General features: G+C 38.8%; 1 protein-coding gene across 2 annotated transcripts in view; it reads left to right on the top strand.

The window, feature by feature from the left end:
- Nucleotides 1-13273, top strand: part of TP53BP2 (tumor protein p53 binding protein 2) — a 64046-nt gene that overhangs the window by 23945 nt on the left and 26828 nt on the right. For both annotated transcript variants that reach the window (XM_054694908.1, XM_037510274.2), the window contains exons 2-4: nucleotides 1271-1418; nucleotides 6977-7090; nucleotides 11056-11138. In XM_054694908.1, coding sequence (XP_054550883.1) covers nucleotides 1271-1418; nucleotides 6977-7090; nucleotides 11056-11138 — 345 coding nt within the window. The remainder of the gene's footprint in view (nucleotides 1-1270; nucleotides 1419-6976; nucleotides 7091-11055; nucleotides 11139-13273) is intronic.

Below are 13273 nucleotides of genomic sequence, written 5' to 3'. Positions count from 1 at the left end.
AAAACCCAGATTTTTCTAAGGGCTTCGTATAATCTGATTATTTTTACAGATTGTATACTGGTGCAAAGTTTATATTCCATAGCCTTTACATTCTTTTTTTGAATGTACAATTATTGCCACTTCTCTTCTCTCAATTATTGCCACATAGTTCACTTCTCTCTGAGGGATTACGCTTTCTTTTTCTCCTTTTTTGGGTAAAAATCCTAATGCATACTCATTTGGTGGAGTAGGTTCTGCTGAGTTGAATGAGTATAGGAGTTTGTCTATATACATTGCCATTCACACTCTGCTGTTTCCCTCAGTTTCTTTAGCAATGGGAATAAACAGAATTTATTTTTGTAATTTAGTAGGTTTGAAACTTTAGTACTTCAGTAGCAGTGTTTTTAAGATATAGTGCCTGTTTCTTTCCCCTCACTGGGAGAAGCACTGTTCTTTTTTTTTTTTTAAGAAGTGGGGTACAGGCCAGAGTTGTGGATGGTGAGAAGAGTCACCAGAGAGTGGGAAGCAGAACAGGCAGATGTACGGAAATACACTGCTGAGGGGAGCAGCGGGTGAGACAGGAGAGGTCTGCTGCACCATGTGGGTTTCTCCCCAGCAGGCCTGGGATCTTGAACTCGCACTGCAAAGACTGTGCGGACAAGCCTCACAGCACTGCGCTCAACCCCTGTGCCACCAGGGAGGCCTGGGAGAAGCAGTGTTAATGAGTTTAAGATTTAAATCTATTGTTTATATACAAGGTCACATAAATTTTATCATAACAGCCAATTATTTCTAATTTACCTTATTGATGAAGTCTTGTGTTTTAAAGTAGGTGTTTAATTTGATTAAACCATTTTATGTTTAAAAATGCAGTTTTTGAACAGGTAAATATGTACATGGTACAGATATTAGATTTCCTTCTATGTTGTGTCCCTTATTTCCCATCCTGCCCTAGTTACCCTTACCGGACTTGGGTATGTGTCTGGCACATACTAAGAACTGTGTGGATATTTGGTAAACAGTATAGATAACAAAGATAAAATGAAAAAAAAAAAAAAAGATTTAATAGCCTGCTTGTATGAACCGGTTGTATGTGCTTCATGGGTCCCCAAAGGGGGCAGAGATCCAGTTGGCAGAGCTCCAGACCCGTCCCTTACTTGGGCCCAGGGTCAGCCCAACTATTCTGTTGTACATTTTCACTTGGACTGAGATTTGGTTTGGGGAAAAGAATCTGAGGTGATCAAGTGAAAACCACCCATGTGGTAACGACTGTTTCTCTTTTTGCTTTCAGATGTTTCTCACAGTGTACCTCAGCAACAATGAGCAGCACTTCACAGAAGTTCCAGTGACTCCAGAAACAACCTGCAGAGATGTGGTAGATCTGTGCAAAGAGCCTGGCGAGAATGACTGCCATTTGGCTGAAGTGTGGTGTGGTTCTGGTACGAGACCCAGGCAGCCTGTGCTGTGGTTACACCATCATTCATTGTTGTTGGTTTATAGACATGACACTGTGACCCTCATGTTTATCCAAAGCAGACTATAGAATAGCTTGTCCATCACACACTCATGTTCCTTTTCTTTTTTTTTTAACTTTTACAAAGTGTCTTTATTTTTATTATTATTTTTTTAATTTTTAAAGGCAGCCGTGTTCTTGACCTAACTTCGTTGCGATGTAGAAAGTCGTTTTTGCTATTTTTCTGTAATACAATGAACATACCACAGTAGAAAAAGTGAATTAGGCAGCTGATAAACCAGATGTAAACTTCTGGTATTTTATGGTCAAATATATGGTGCTCAAAAGCACTTTTTGTATGCTTACATAAGTAAGTGTTGAGGCATCCTGATTGTGTTGTCTTCTGAGTGTTTGTAAGTTTTCAGGGAAAGCTGTTCACTATCAAGTGGTAAATCACTTGGTGGCAGAAAACATGGTCATTTTTTTAAAGGCTTAAGTCAGTCACATGGTATGAGTCTTTGGAGCTCTAAAAAGGGCAGCTTGCTATCTCCTTGGCCTCATAGGAGTGTGTAGGTATGGGAGTAAATTTTCCTAATTTTGGTCTTGTTTCTCCACAGCCTGGTTGAATTCTCACTGTTTCCTTTCTTACTCTACTTGTGCCAATGTCTCAGCTTGAGCTAGATACTGGGGTCCCATCATTCATGATTTCTGACTTCACTTGAGCCCCCACTTCTTACCAGGCAAAGGCTCCTGCTCACCTTTGACTGCCTTCTCCACAGTCGGTGTTCTTGTGACTCCTCTGCACTCCTTGAGGTTTACTTTTGTTTCCCTTCACAGAGGAGCTAGATCAGACTACTTCCATACAGAAATCAAGTGATCAGTCTTTCCTACATGAAAATTTGACAGATTGACTGTCCTGCTTCAATACTTTAGTGGCTTTCTTTTCATTTATAATAAAATCCAAATTTTTGTGAAGGCCTATAGATTTGTTGTGGGTTTTTCTTCTTTGCTGTCATCTGGAAACCTTTTTCTCCTTGTCCCCTTCTATAGGTTTTTTTTATTGTTCCTGAATCAGCTTAACTGCCTCCCCGTGAGAGCTTTTGGTACTAGTTGTTCCCACTGCTTCTCTTGCTCTCCCTCCAGATTTTATCACTGCTGCTGCTCCCAGTCATTTGGACTTCAGCTAAAAAGTCACCTTCTTGGAGAAACTTTTCCTGATCTTCCTGCTAAAGTAGCCATGAAACTGTGTGTTGTATCCTCCTGGTTTAATCCTCTGCGTAACATGTTATGCTGATATTTTTTTTTTCTGCATTTATCAGCTTATTGCCTCTTTATTTCCTGTAGCCCCAAATACATGCACTAGACTGTCAACTCCCTAAAGAGTAGAGACTTTGCTTACCTTGTTAATTATTATATCCCCAGCTCAGGGAAAGTGCCAGGTATCTAATAGGTACTCAGTAAATATTTACCAAATGAATAAAGAGCTTCTAGATCCTTGTGGAAGCTTCCTTGCATTCAGTAAATTACCTTGCTTTACAGAGCTAATTGAAACCACCCATTGTGAACTTTCTCAATATCCTTCCTGTTATCTCAGATTCCCTGTGAATGTGCTTGCTATTCTTTCGCATTTCTTAGAGGCAGAAGTGTTCTTTCCCTATCGCAGCTCACTGCCTTCCTTGAAATTCTTGATGCCACCCACTCCCTTTCCTCTCAGGTGTCTTGCTCACTTGAGTTCCATAACCCTTACTCAGTGATGATGGTGTTTAATGGTATTCTTTCTTCTTTCAATTAAAAAAATAGATGAATAACATCTGAGCATGTTCTTTTTTTGTACATCAGAAAATAATATAGGTAGAAGTCTCTGACCTATGTCTAGCTTGACCACTTGATGCCATCACTTACACTTTTAGCAGATAACTTTTTTATTTTTATTATTTTTTAAAAATTTATTTATTTATAAAAACACTGGGTTCAGTCAGAAGCACGGGAGGGTGAAAGAATTTACCAGAGCCAGAGCAGGGAACAGAGCAGGCAGACTGACAAAATACACTGCTGGGGGAGCAGCAGGCGCAGCAGGAGAGGTCTGTTGTGCCATGTGGGAACCTCAGGGGCTGCCGGGGATCGAACTGGTGCTGCAGAGGCTGCGGGCAGCTTTGCAGCCCAGCGCTCAACCACTGTGCCACCAGGAGAGGCCCCAGATAACTTTTTTAAAAAAAAGATTATTTATGCATACAAGAACTGGGGTGTAGGCCAGAGGTGTGGAGGATGAGAGGATTCACCAGAGACAGTTGGGAACAGAACAGGCAGATCTACTGAAATATTCTGCTGAGGGGAGCAGTGGACAAGACAAGAGAGGTTTGCTGTGCCATGGGGGTAGCTCCCTAGCTGGGGATCAAACTCAGGCCACAGTGGCTGTAGCTTGATAGTGCTGAGACTTAACCCCTTGAGCCGCCAGGGAGGCTCTTAGATAACGTTTCGAACTTTTCCTCTGCATTAGAGAAATAGTTATAATAAACACAGAAATATTTTGTGTGTTGATACATTATCTCTTTTTTTCTTTGTGTAAATACTATGCTACAATATGCTGTTTTCTTTATAGTATAGCCGGGAGATCCTCTCAGTTAATATTAATTAGTAATTTTAGTTAGATAATTTTCCATCATATGCATAAACTGTAGTTCATCTAATCAGTTCTTTATTCATGAACATTAAAATCAGTTCTGTTCTGTTTTTACCAGTGCTGTGGTAAAGTCTTTCAGGAAGCTTTTTACCAAGAGCATGCATAGCTCTAGGGTAATACCAAGAACTGGAATTTCTTGGGTAAAGGTTCATAATTTTAGAAATGTAATATATATGTCAGATTTCCTCTTTATTTATGCATAAAGGTTTTTATACATAATACTCCTATCAGTGATTCCTTAAAGTGACCCTCATCCAATAATATTTTAATATTAATTTTAATATTTAAAACTGATAGCTGAGATTGCCCATTTTTTCATGTTTCTTGGCCATTTGGGTTTCCATTAAAAAAGTTGTTCTTTACCTTTACTCATATTTCCTTTAGCTTTTGCCTTTTCCCCTTTGATTTGTAGAAAAACAACCCCTGTCCTGTATCATAGATTTATTTGTGTGTGATTTAAAAAATACTCTAGGACTGTAAGCATATTCTCCTGTTATTTTTTCTAGCTGTAAATTTTAAACTCTTTTCCTTCCTTTCTCTTCCCACATTAATTTTTATAACTCCTGTGAATTTAGGAATATCATATTTTTCTTTTTTGAAAAAAAGATTTATTTATTTATGCATATAAGAACTGGGATATAGGCCAGAGGTGCAGGGGGGTGAGAGGATTCATCAGAGACTGAGTGGGGAGCTTAACAGGTGAATCCACCAAAATACACTGCTGAGGGGAGCAGCAGGCAAGACAGGAGAGGTCTGCTATGCCCTGTGGGTCACCTTTCTGGCCTGAGATCGAACTTGTTCTTCAGTAGTTGTGGATAGCTTCATAGTGCTGACGCTTAACCCTTTGTGCCACCAGGGAGGTCTCGGCATCTCCTATTTTCTCCCAAATGGATTATGGGTTTTCTTTGGTGACTTATTGAACTGTTGGTTTCTTCCCTACTAATGTAAAACATTACTTCATATCCTGTGTTGTATCTCATATGAAGTTATCTTTCTGTGAGCTTAGTCAGTTACTTTTATTTTTGTTATGACAAAATCAAACAATTTTAATTTCTGGAGTTTTATAATATGGTGAATATCAGTAAGGCAAGTGCTTATTTTATTGTCCTACTTTTTAAAAAAGTACTTGAGGGCCTCCTCAGTGGCGCAGTGGGTTTAACGCCGCACTGTGAAGCTGTTCGCAGCCTCTGCAGTGCGGGTTCGATTCCCGGCTGGCCAGGGAGAAACCCACATGGCATGACAGACCTCTCCTTCCTCGCCCACTGCTCCCCTCAGCAGTGTCTTCCGTCCGTCTGCCTGTTCTGCTCCCCGCTCTGTCTCTGGTGAATTCTCTCACCCTCCTGCACCTCTGACCTGTACCCCAGTTCTTGTATAAATAAATAAAAATCTTTAAAAAAAAATAAATACCTGCACTATTTTTGTGTATTTTCTTTTTCAGGTAAGTTTTATAATTACCTTGCAAGGCCCTATAAACAATCTGTTGGGATTTTGATTGGTTGCACAGCATTCATAATTAATTGGAAGTTTATTTGTATGTGTTGTGCTTTAGAATTAGTTTTTGGCTATCAGAATCCTATCTCTTCATTTACTAGTTTACTCCAATGTAAGGCAAGATACTTAACTTCTGTAATCCTCAAGTATTTTATTGACAGAATTGGGATAATAATTGTACTGTCTCCGAGGATCATGTGAGAGTCTGAGAGACAGTATTTGAGTGGGGTATAGCATAGCGTCTGACATATGTCGTGTGGCCCTCAATATGTAATAGCTTTTATGTTTCAGACTCCCCCTCTTTTGCTGCAAGTTGTCCAGCTTGACCCAAGTTGAAATGAAATGTGTGTGACTTTGGATCTGGTGGAGGGTAATAATCTACTCAGAGTTTCTTCTGGGAGGGCAGTGTCTTAGAATTTTTATGATTATAGAAGGGGGAGTTTGTGTTCCCCGAGTGCTACTGGAAATAGAACCAGAACTGTTCTTGTCAAAACCAAGCAGATTAAGTTCAGGATTAGTTCACAGAATGGACTGCAAAATGCTTACTTAGCTGCTCCATTTTCTGCCCACATTATTTATTTAAGGAACTTAGCAGCTTTGACTACTGACAAGTGTGTTGAGTTTTCTTAGACTGTTTCAACATTCTTATATTTAAAAAATATTTGACATTACTGAGGTTTCCTTGATTTTAAATAGTTGCATCCTCAAACTGTGTGTGGTTTTTATATTGAGATTGGAAGATTTTTGTCGGGGACCTTAAAATACATTGTGAAAGCTCCATTTATCAGGGTATTTAGATGTGCTCCTCTTTTTGTCTCTAGAAAGTTCTGACAACTGGCAGCCTCACAGGGAGAGGAGTCAAATATATATTTTCAGTACAATAAATAACCTTTTGTTTGAAAATGGGCACATCTGGTTTTTTTTTTAACATAATCTATGTAGTCATAATTTTAAAATAGCCTAGTGTAGATAGTAAGACTGGCTATTTAGAAAGTTGATTTTTAATTTTTCATTTATATATTTAGAGACTCAGAAGGGACCTGACAGCTATCTGATGTACTAGATTTCAGCAACTTTGAAACCTGCAGGGGATAAACAGGGCATGCTCATAGCTAGCAAGAAACCTGCTGGCTAGGCTCAGCTGGCCCAGACTCACCCTCTTTCCACACCCCACACAACACTGACACTGACCATATGTGTGGGAAATCTGTGATACTTCATTTTCTAAGACTACTTTTAATGAAAAAAGTATTTTTTTCTGAGGTACTAAGTATTTCCTATATTCATAATATGTAATTGGTGGGAAGGCTAGGTAGTCAGTGATAACATCTGTCTGTCTCTTACCTGCAGATAACATGATTTCTGTTTTTCAGAACGTCCAGTTGTTGATAATGAGCGGATGTTTGACATTTTGCAACGATTTGGAAGTCAGAGGCATGAAGTTCGCTTCTTCCTTCGTCATGAACGTCCCCCTGGCAGGGACATGGGTAGGTAGCTTTCCATGAGTCAGAACAAAGATTTGAAGTTTGATTTTGTGGTTTGGAGTAGGTGGGGGCGGGGTTGGAATTAGGAGCCACCTAATTCCAGGGATGAGTGAGAGGGAAGGAAGTGGAAACAGTGATGAAAGATGGTTGTTCTAAGACTTAGAGGGCATAACTAAGGGTATGGATTTATTTTGTTTTATTTGAAGGTTGGAGACGTTTGATGGTAGTTTTTAATGTGGGTGGGAAGGAGTCAGCAGCACAGGACATTGAAATACAAGGGAGGAAATACTTGATGGCAGGTCCCTAAGAAAGTGCTCCCACAGCCCTGGAGGAAAGATTCCCTTAGGCCCAGGAAGCAGCTCTCTTCCCTCATAGCAGTGAAAGAAAAAACTGTTGCAGGTACAGATAAAGGTGTGTGCTTTGTGGGAACAAGTTGAAGAACTTATCTGAAAGCAATTGTTTCCCCTGAAGTAGGGAAAAGTTATCTGAAAATGCTAATGGTTGTGAGTTGGCAGGGAAGGGCACCTACTGGGGAAACTAGATTGCTGGGTTTATAGGCCAGTTAAGATTAGAAACCATGAAACCATGTGTGGTTTTCTGTGACCCATAGGGTTGGGGGAAAAAAAAAAAGAAAAAGATGGTTGAATTGACCCAGGATTAGGTTTTGCAAGGCCAACTAAGTGGAAGGTCGGTGGGACAGGGAAGAAGACAATACTGGCAAGATGACATCTAAGCTGGGTGGGGAAGAAGTAAAGATAATAGGGGACATGGGGAGAAAAGTAGACACTGGTAAAAGACCACAAGCTTCAGGTTAATGAACAGGCATAATGAGAGGAAATGACAGTAAGAAAGTAGAATGTTTGAATTGAAAATTTTAGAAGTAGAGCACTTCTAGATTTTGTCATTCAAGGTGGGGCAACGAAATGAGCCTTAGTTAAAGTGAAGATGAGGAAACTACAGAAATAAGGGGTTAGCTTTAAATCATAAAATCACCCAGAATGAAGTAGCAGTTGGTATAGAGAACTAGGGAGTCAAGTGTTCATATCTGTAGTGAATGAGGGTTATGATCGGAATTTAGTTATGCATAGAAAAACTGGGGTGTGGGCCACAGGTGAGGGGATGAGAAGATTTACCGGAGACAGAGTGGGGAGCAGAACAGGCAGGTTGATTGAAATACACTGTTAAGGGGAGCAGTGGGCGAGACAGGAAAGGTCTGCTGCGCCATGTGGGTCAGCTCCCTGGCTGGAGATCAAACTCAGGCCCTTGTGGTGATAGCCTGAGACTTAACCCAGGGAGACTCCTGTAATTGGAATTTACAGATGACAATAATGAAAGGGTGGAAGGTAACACGTGGAGATGGAGCTGAAATACATGGAAGTAGGCTGAAAGCTGCACTGGACATTGAAGCTACAACAATCACTGTGATGCTACAGGTCTTATAGAATATGGGCGAATAAGCACCTTCAAATCCAAGATTGTGAGGAAGTCCAGTTGTCAGTGGAAGCCACTGGTTAAAGCAGGATTGCCAGGTAGTTCTAAAAATGTTGGAATTTTTAAAATGGAAAGTTAAGGCTTTGTGACTTTGGTATATAATTCTTGGAAGAACATAGGCAACAGATGTTAATTACTGGATTTTATAAAACCTGTATTTTATTGCTTCAATATAAATATCTATATGGTACCTAGAAATTAGAAAATTATGAAATTTAGAGTGTGTGGGACCTTAGAATTGACTTAGCCTGGCTTCTTCCACTCTGCAGTTGAGAAATACTGATGAATAGGGATTAAGTGACTTGTTAAGAGGCCGCACACCTGGAGGCAGGGCCAGCAGTGGAACTTGAATCCCCTTAGCTGGGCTGGCGTCCCTGCCTTTTAGTGTCACTGGTGTCTATAGTTTTATTTGAAATAAGTAGCTGGTGTTTCTCCTGTGCTTTCTTTATTGTAGTTTTAAGCTGGCATTACGTCTTTTTTTAATAAAAAACCTTGTTTTTTATTTACATTAATTGCTGCCTTCATTCTCTTCTAATAAATGAGTCAAATTTTACCTGTTCATCTGCCAGTTTGAATATCTTCCTGTGTAGTGCTGGGTGAATTATTAAATAGTCTCTCAATGGTACAATAAGCAGTTTCAGTGTATCTGTAATGTGAGAAATATAATCTCAAGATAAAGGAGCCGTGGGCCTTCCCTGGTGGCGCAGCTGGGCTGCGAAGCTGCCTGCAGCCTCTGCAGCACTGGTTCGATCCCCTGCCGCCGTCGAGGGTCCCACATGGTGCGACAGACCTTTCCTGCTGCACCCGCTGCTCCCTTCAGCAGTGTATTTCATCAGTCTGCCTGCTTTGTTCCCCGCTTTGGCTCTGGTGAATTCTCTCACCCTCCCGTGCTTCTGACTGTACCCAGTGCTTGTATAAATAAATAAATCTTTAAAAAAAAAAAGAATGAAAGAAATGTAATTTAAAAAATAAATAAATAAAAATATTAAAAAAATATTTTTTAAATATTAAAAAAAAAAAAGATAAAGGAGCCGTTCTCACATTGTTGCAAAACACCAGTGCCATAGTGTTTAAATTCGGCTAAAACAGGATTGTTTTCAGTGTCCTTTAACCTACGATGTATATGAAAATTAATTTTAAATTTTATGCTTTTTTTGAGATTCATTTTATTTATTTATGCAAACAAGAACTGAAATGTAAACCAGAGGTGTGGGGGGAGTGAGAGGATTCACAAGAGAGAGAGTGGGGGGCAGAAAAGGCGGATCTACTGAAATACACTACTCAGGGGAGCAGCAAGCGAGACAGGAGAAGTCTGCTGTTCCATGTATAGGTTAGCTCCTTGGCCAGGGAGCAAACTCAGGCTGCGGTGGCTGGCGATATCTTCGTAATGATGAGACTTTAACCATCAGGGAGGCCCAATTTTTGGTTTTTATTCTAATTTTGTAACTGAACACATTCAGGAAAAACACTGCTTTTTCTTTCAGGCAGCAAAGAAAGCAAGCATTCTTAAATGATAGGGTTTTTTTTTTGGTCTTACAGAAATGTTGTGACAGATTACTGGAGCAATTTTGCCAGAGAATTGAACAGTATTTTAAAAGTAAAGCTAATAGCCACATTAGCGTGATACCTGGCTCGGAGAATAGATATATTTATTTAATGGGCTGGGAATTTTTTCTAGGCTTCAAGGCAGGTACAGTGGACAATTTGACTCAAAATAAATATAAATCTAAAATTTCAGGGGAGGCAATTGAATAATTTTCCTTGTTTCTAAAAAGTGCAGGCAAAAACATAATTTCCTGTACTTAAAACATTCCCTTTGTTGGTGGTGTTTCTTACAATATATTGGTTCCCATTTATGATGCATTATGTGGTAGTGAGGGACTCATGTTTTTTGTCTTAACTAAGAAAATGGAAATATTTTACCTAAGGAAGGAAGCACTTGATATTATTTATATTACCATAAAATGTTCTCAATAAATCAGATATTCAAAATACCACTTGTTTTGTTTTCAGTTGCTTCTTTTCTATAAGTTATTACAAGTTATGTGTAAATTGCAGGTATTACTAATGAGTACAAGGATCGCTTGATTAAATTTTCACTTATTTCAGTGAACCTACTGCTGATTTCACTAATGAATAGCTAAAGAGAAATAGGAGGAGTAACTATAGGCAAATGGTGTGAATTACCCATAATCAGAAGTACATTTTTTAATTTTTCCTCCTCAGTGTCTGAATCATGCACCTTTCTTAGGGGATAGTTAGCATGTGACTTTTTTTTAGTGCAGTTTCACTTTACTGTTCCAAATAATCGATTTTCCAAAACAGGCTGAATTATGAGACTTTAACTCCATTGCTATTAAAAAAAAATTATAAGTATACTTTCAGCTCAGTATAAAAAAGCAATGGTAACATCTCAGATTTGAATTGTTATCTGTCAACTCTAATGTTAACGCATAATTTTTGAATTTTGTCCTTAGTGAGTGGACCAAGACCTCAGGATCCAAGTTTAAAAAGAAATGGTGTAAAAGTTCCTGGTGAGCATCGAAGAAAGGATAATGGTGTAAGTAACTGTTTTTTCCTATGTTGACTACATACCACAGTGGTATTTTAACTCTTCAGCCTCACTCATTGTTACTTTGTTATTCAGTCAGTTATTAAGGATGGCCCTGTTTTAAAGATTTATTTTAGATTTATTTCATAGATACTACTAATTTTAATGATCTCTACATGGCTAAAGGTAAATGCTGTTTATTCCACAAATTCAGAACAAAACAAATGTTGAGCAGGGTTTTTGGTGATTTTGTTTGTTGTAATCACTTTTAGGGAAATGAAAAACCATGCATTAATGCTCTTGCCATTGCATATGAATTTTAGCAAGTATCTTTGGGGTATCACAGTATCCTTACCGACAGGTATCCTTGCTCAAATACAGTAAATTTGGTAGAATGTTACAATCTGAATTTTTTTTTAAGATTTATTTATTTATTTATACAAGCACTGGGTACAGTCAGAAGGGTGGGAGGGTGAGAGAATTCACCAGAGCCAGAGCGGAAAGCAGAACAGGCAGACTGACAAAGTACACTGCTGAGGGGAGCAGTGGGCGGCAGGAGAGGTCTGCGCGCCATTTGGGACCCTCGCCTGGCGGCCAGGGATAGAACCGGCTGCAGAGGCTGCGGGCAGCTTTGCAACCCAGCGCTCAACCGCCGCGCCACCAGGGAGGCCCTGTTACAATCTGATTTAATTAAACTACTGTACTGTATTGTTGCACATTCTTCCTGTTTTCTGTTCTTCGATCTTGTTATTTTACACTGATGAAGGCAGATGTAAGGATGGCAGAATGATCTTAACTATTCATAGGATTTGAGTGCATTGTATCTTTTCCCCTCAATGCCTTTTTTTTAAAAAACAGCTTTTTGAAGTGTAATTGACATGATAATTGCACCTATTTAGAATGCAAAATTTGATGGGTTTTGACATGTGTCACCTGCAAAACCATCTCCATAATCAAGGTAATGAAAATACCCATCACCTCAAACTTTCATTATCTTACTGTAATCCTTCCCTTCTTGCCACACTCCCATCCTCCAGAAATTCCAGGTTTACCTTCTGTCCCTGTAAGTTAATTGTGTTTTCCATGTAACTGGAATCACATAGTACATGCTTTTTTTTTTTTTTTTTTTTTTTTAGCTTTAATCACTCAGCCTAAATATTTTAATATTTATCCATTTTGCTGTGTATAACAAAAGTTAATTCCTTTTTATTGCTTATAGATACTTCCTTATCTGGATATACCAAGCTTTGTTTTTCTGCTCACCTGTTCATGGGCATTTAAATTGTTTATAGTTTTTGATTATTTCATATTAAGTTGCTATGAATATCTGATGAAGTCTTTGAATGGACATATGTTTTATTTCTCTTGAGTAAACATTTAGTATTAGAATGACTGGGGCATATGGTATGTATTAACTGCTTTCTAAAGAGATTGTAGTATTTTACATTCCCACCAGAGAGTACCAATTTTCCCACATCATTTCCAACATTTGGTGTGGTCAGTCTTTTTAATTTTGTCTGTCTAGTGAGTGTCTAGTGGTATTGCACTGTGATTTTAATTTGTATTTCTCCAGTGGCTAATTATGTTAGGCCTCCTTTCACATGCACATTTGCTGTTGAGGCATCTTCTTTGCTGAAATATTTGTTCAATTTTTCTGCTCATTTTGAATTTGAGAGTTCTTTTATTAAATATTGTTTGCAAGTATTTTTTTCCCAATCTAACTTAATTTTAATGAAGTATGCTGGATCACTTTAGATGTTTTGTAGTTTTAAACTCTGCATTTAAGTTTATGATCCCTTTTGAGTTAACATTTGCATGTAGTGTGAGAAAGTTCACTTTTTTGTGTGTGCATGGACATTCAGTTACACAAGCAGTACAAACTATTTTCTACCCATTCCATTGCCTTTGTACCTTTGTCCGAAATCATTTGCCCCACAGAGGCATAGGTCTGTTTTTGTGTTCCAGTCTGCTCTTCGATCTGTTTATCTGTGTTGACGTCAGTACCACAGTGGATTGGCTACTGGAGCATCACTTGTATTGAGGTCACATAGCATTAAGTTTCCAGCTTTACTCTCTTCAAAGCTGTTTTTGCTGTTCTAGCTCCTATGCGCTTCTGTGGGTTTTTAGACTTTGCTTGTCACTTT

Source organism: Talpa occidentalis, unplaced genomic scaffold (genome assembly GCF_014898055.3).
Source record: "Talpa occidentalis isolate TD23 unplaced genomic scaffold, MPIMG_talOcc4v2.1 talOcc4.14, whole genome shotgun sequence".
Classification (NCBI taxonomy): Eukaryota; Metazoa; Chordata; class Mammalia; order Eulipotyphla; family Talpidae; genus Talpa; species Talpa occidentalis.
Note: the sequence above shows the minus strand (reverse complement) of the source record. Positions and strands in the feature narration are given on the sequence as shown.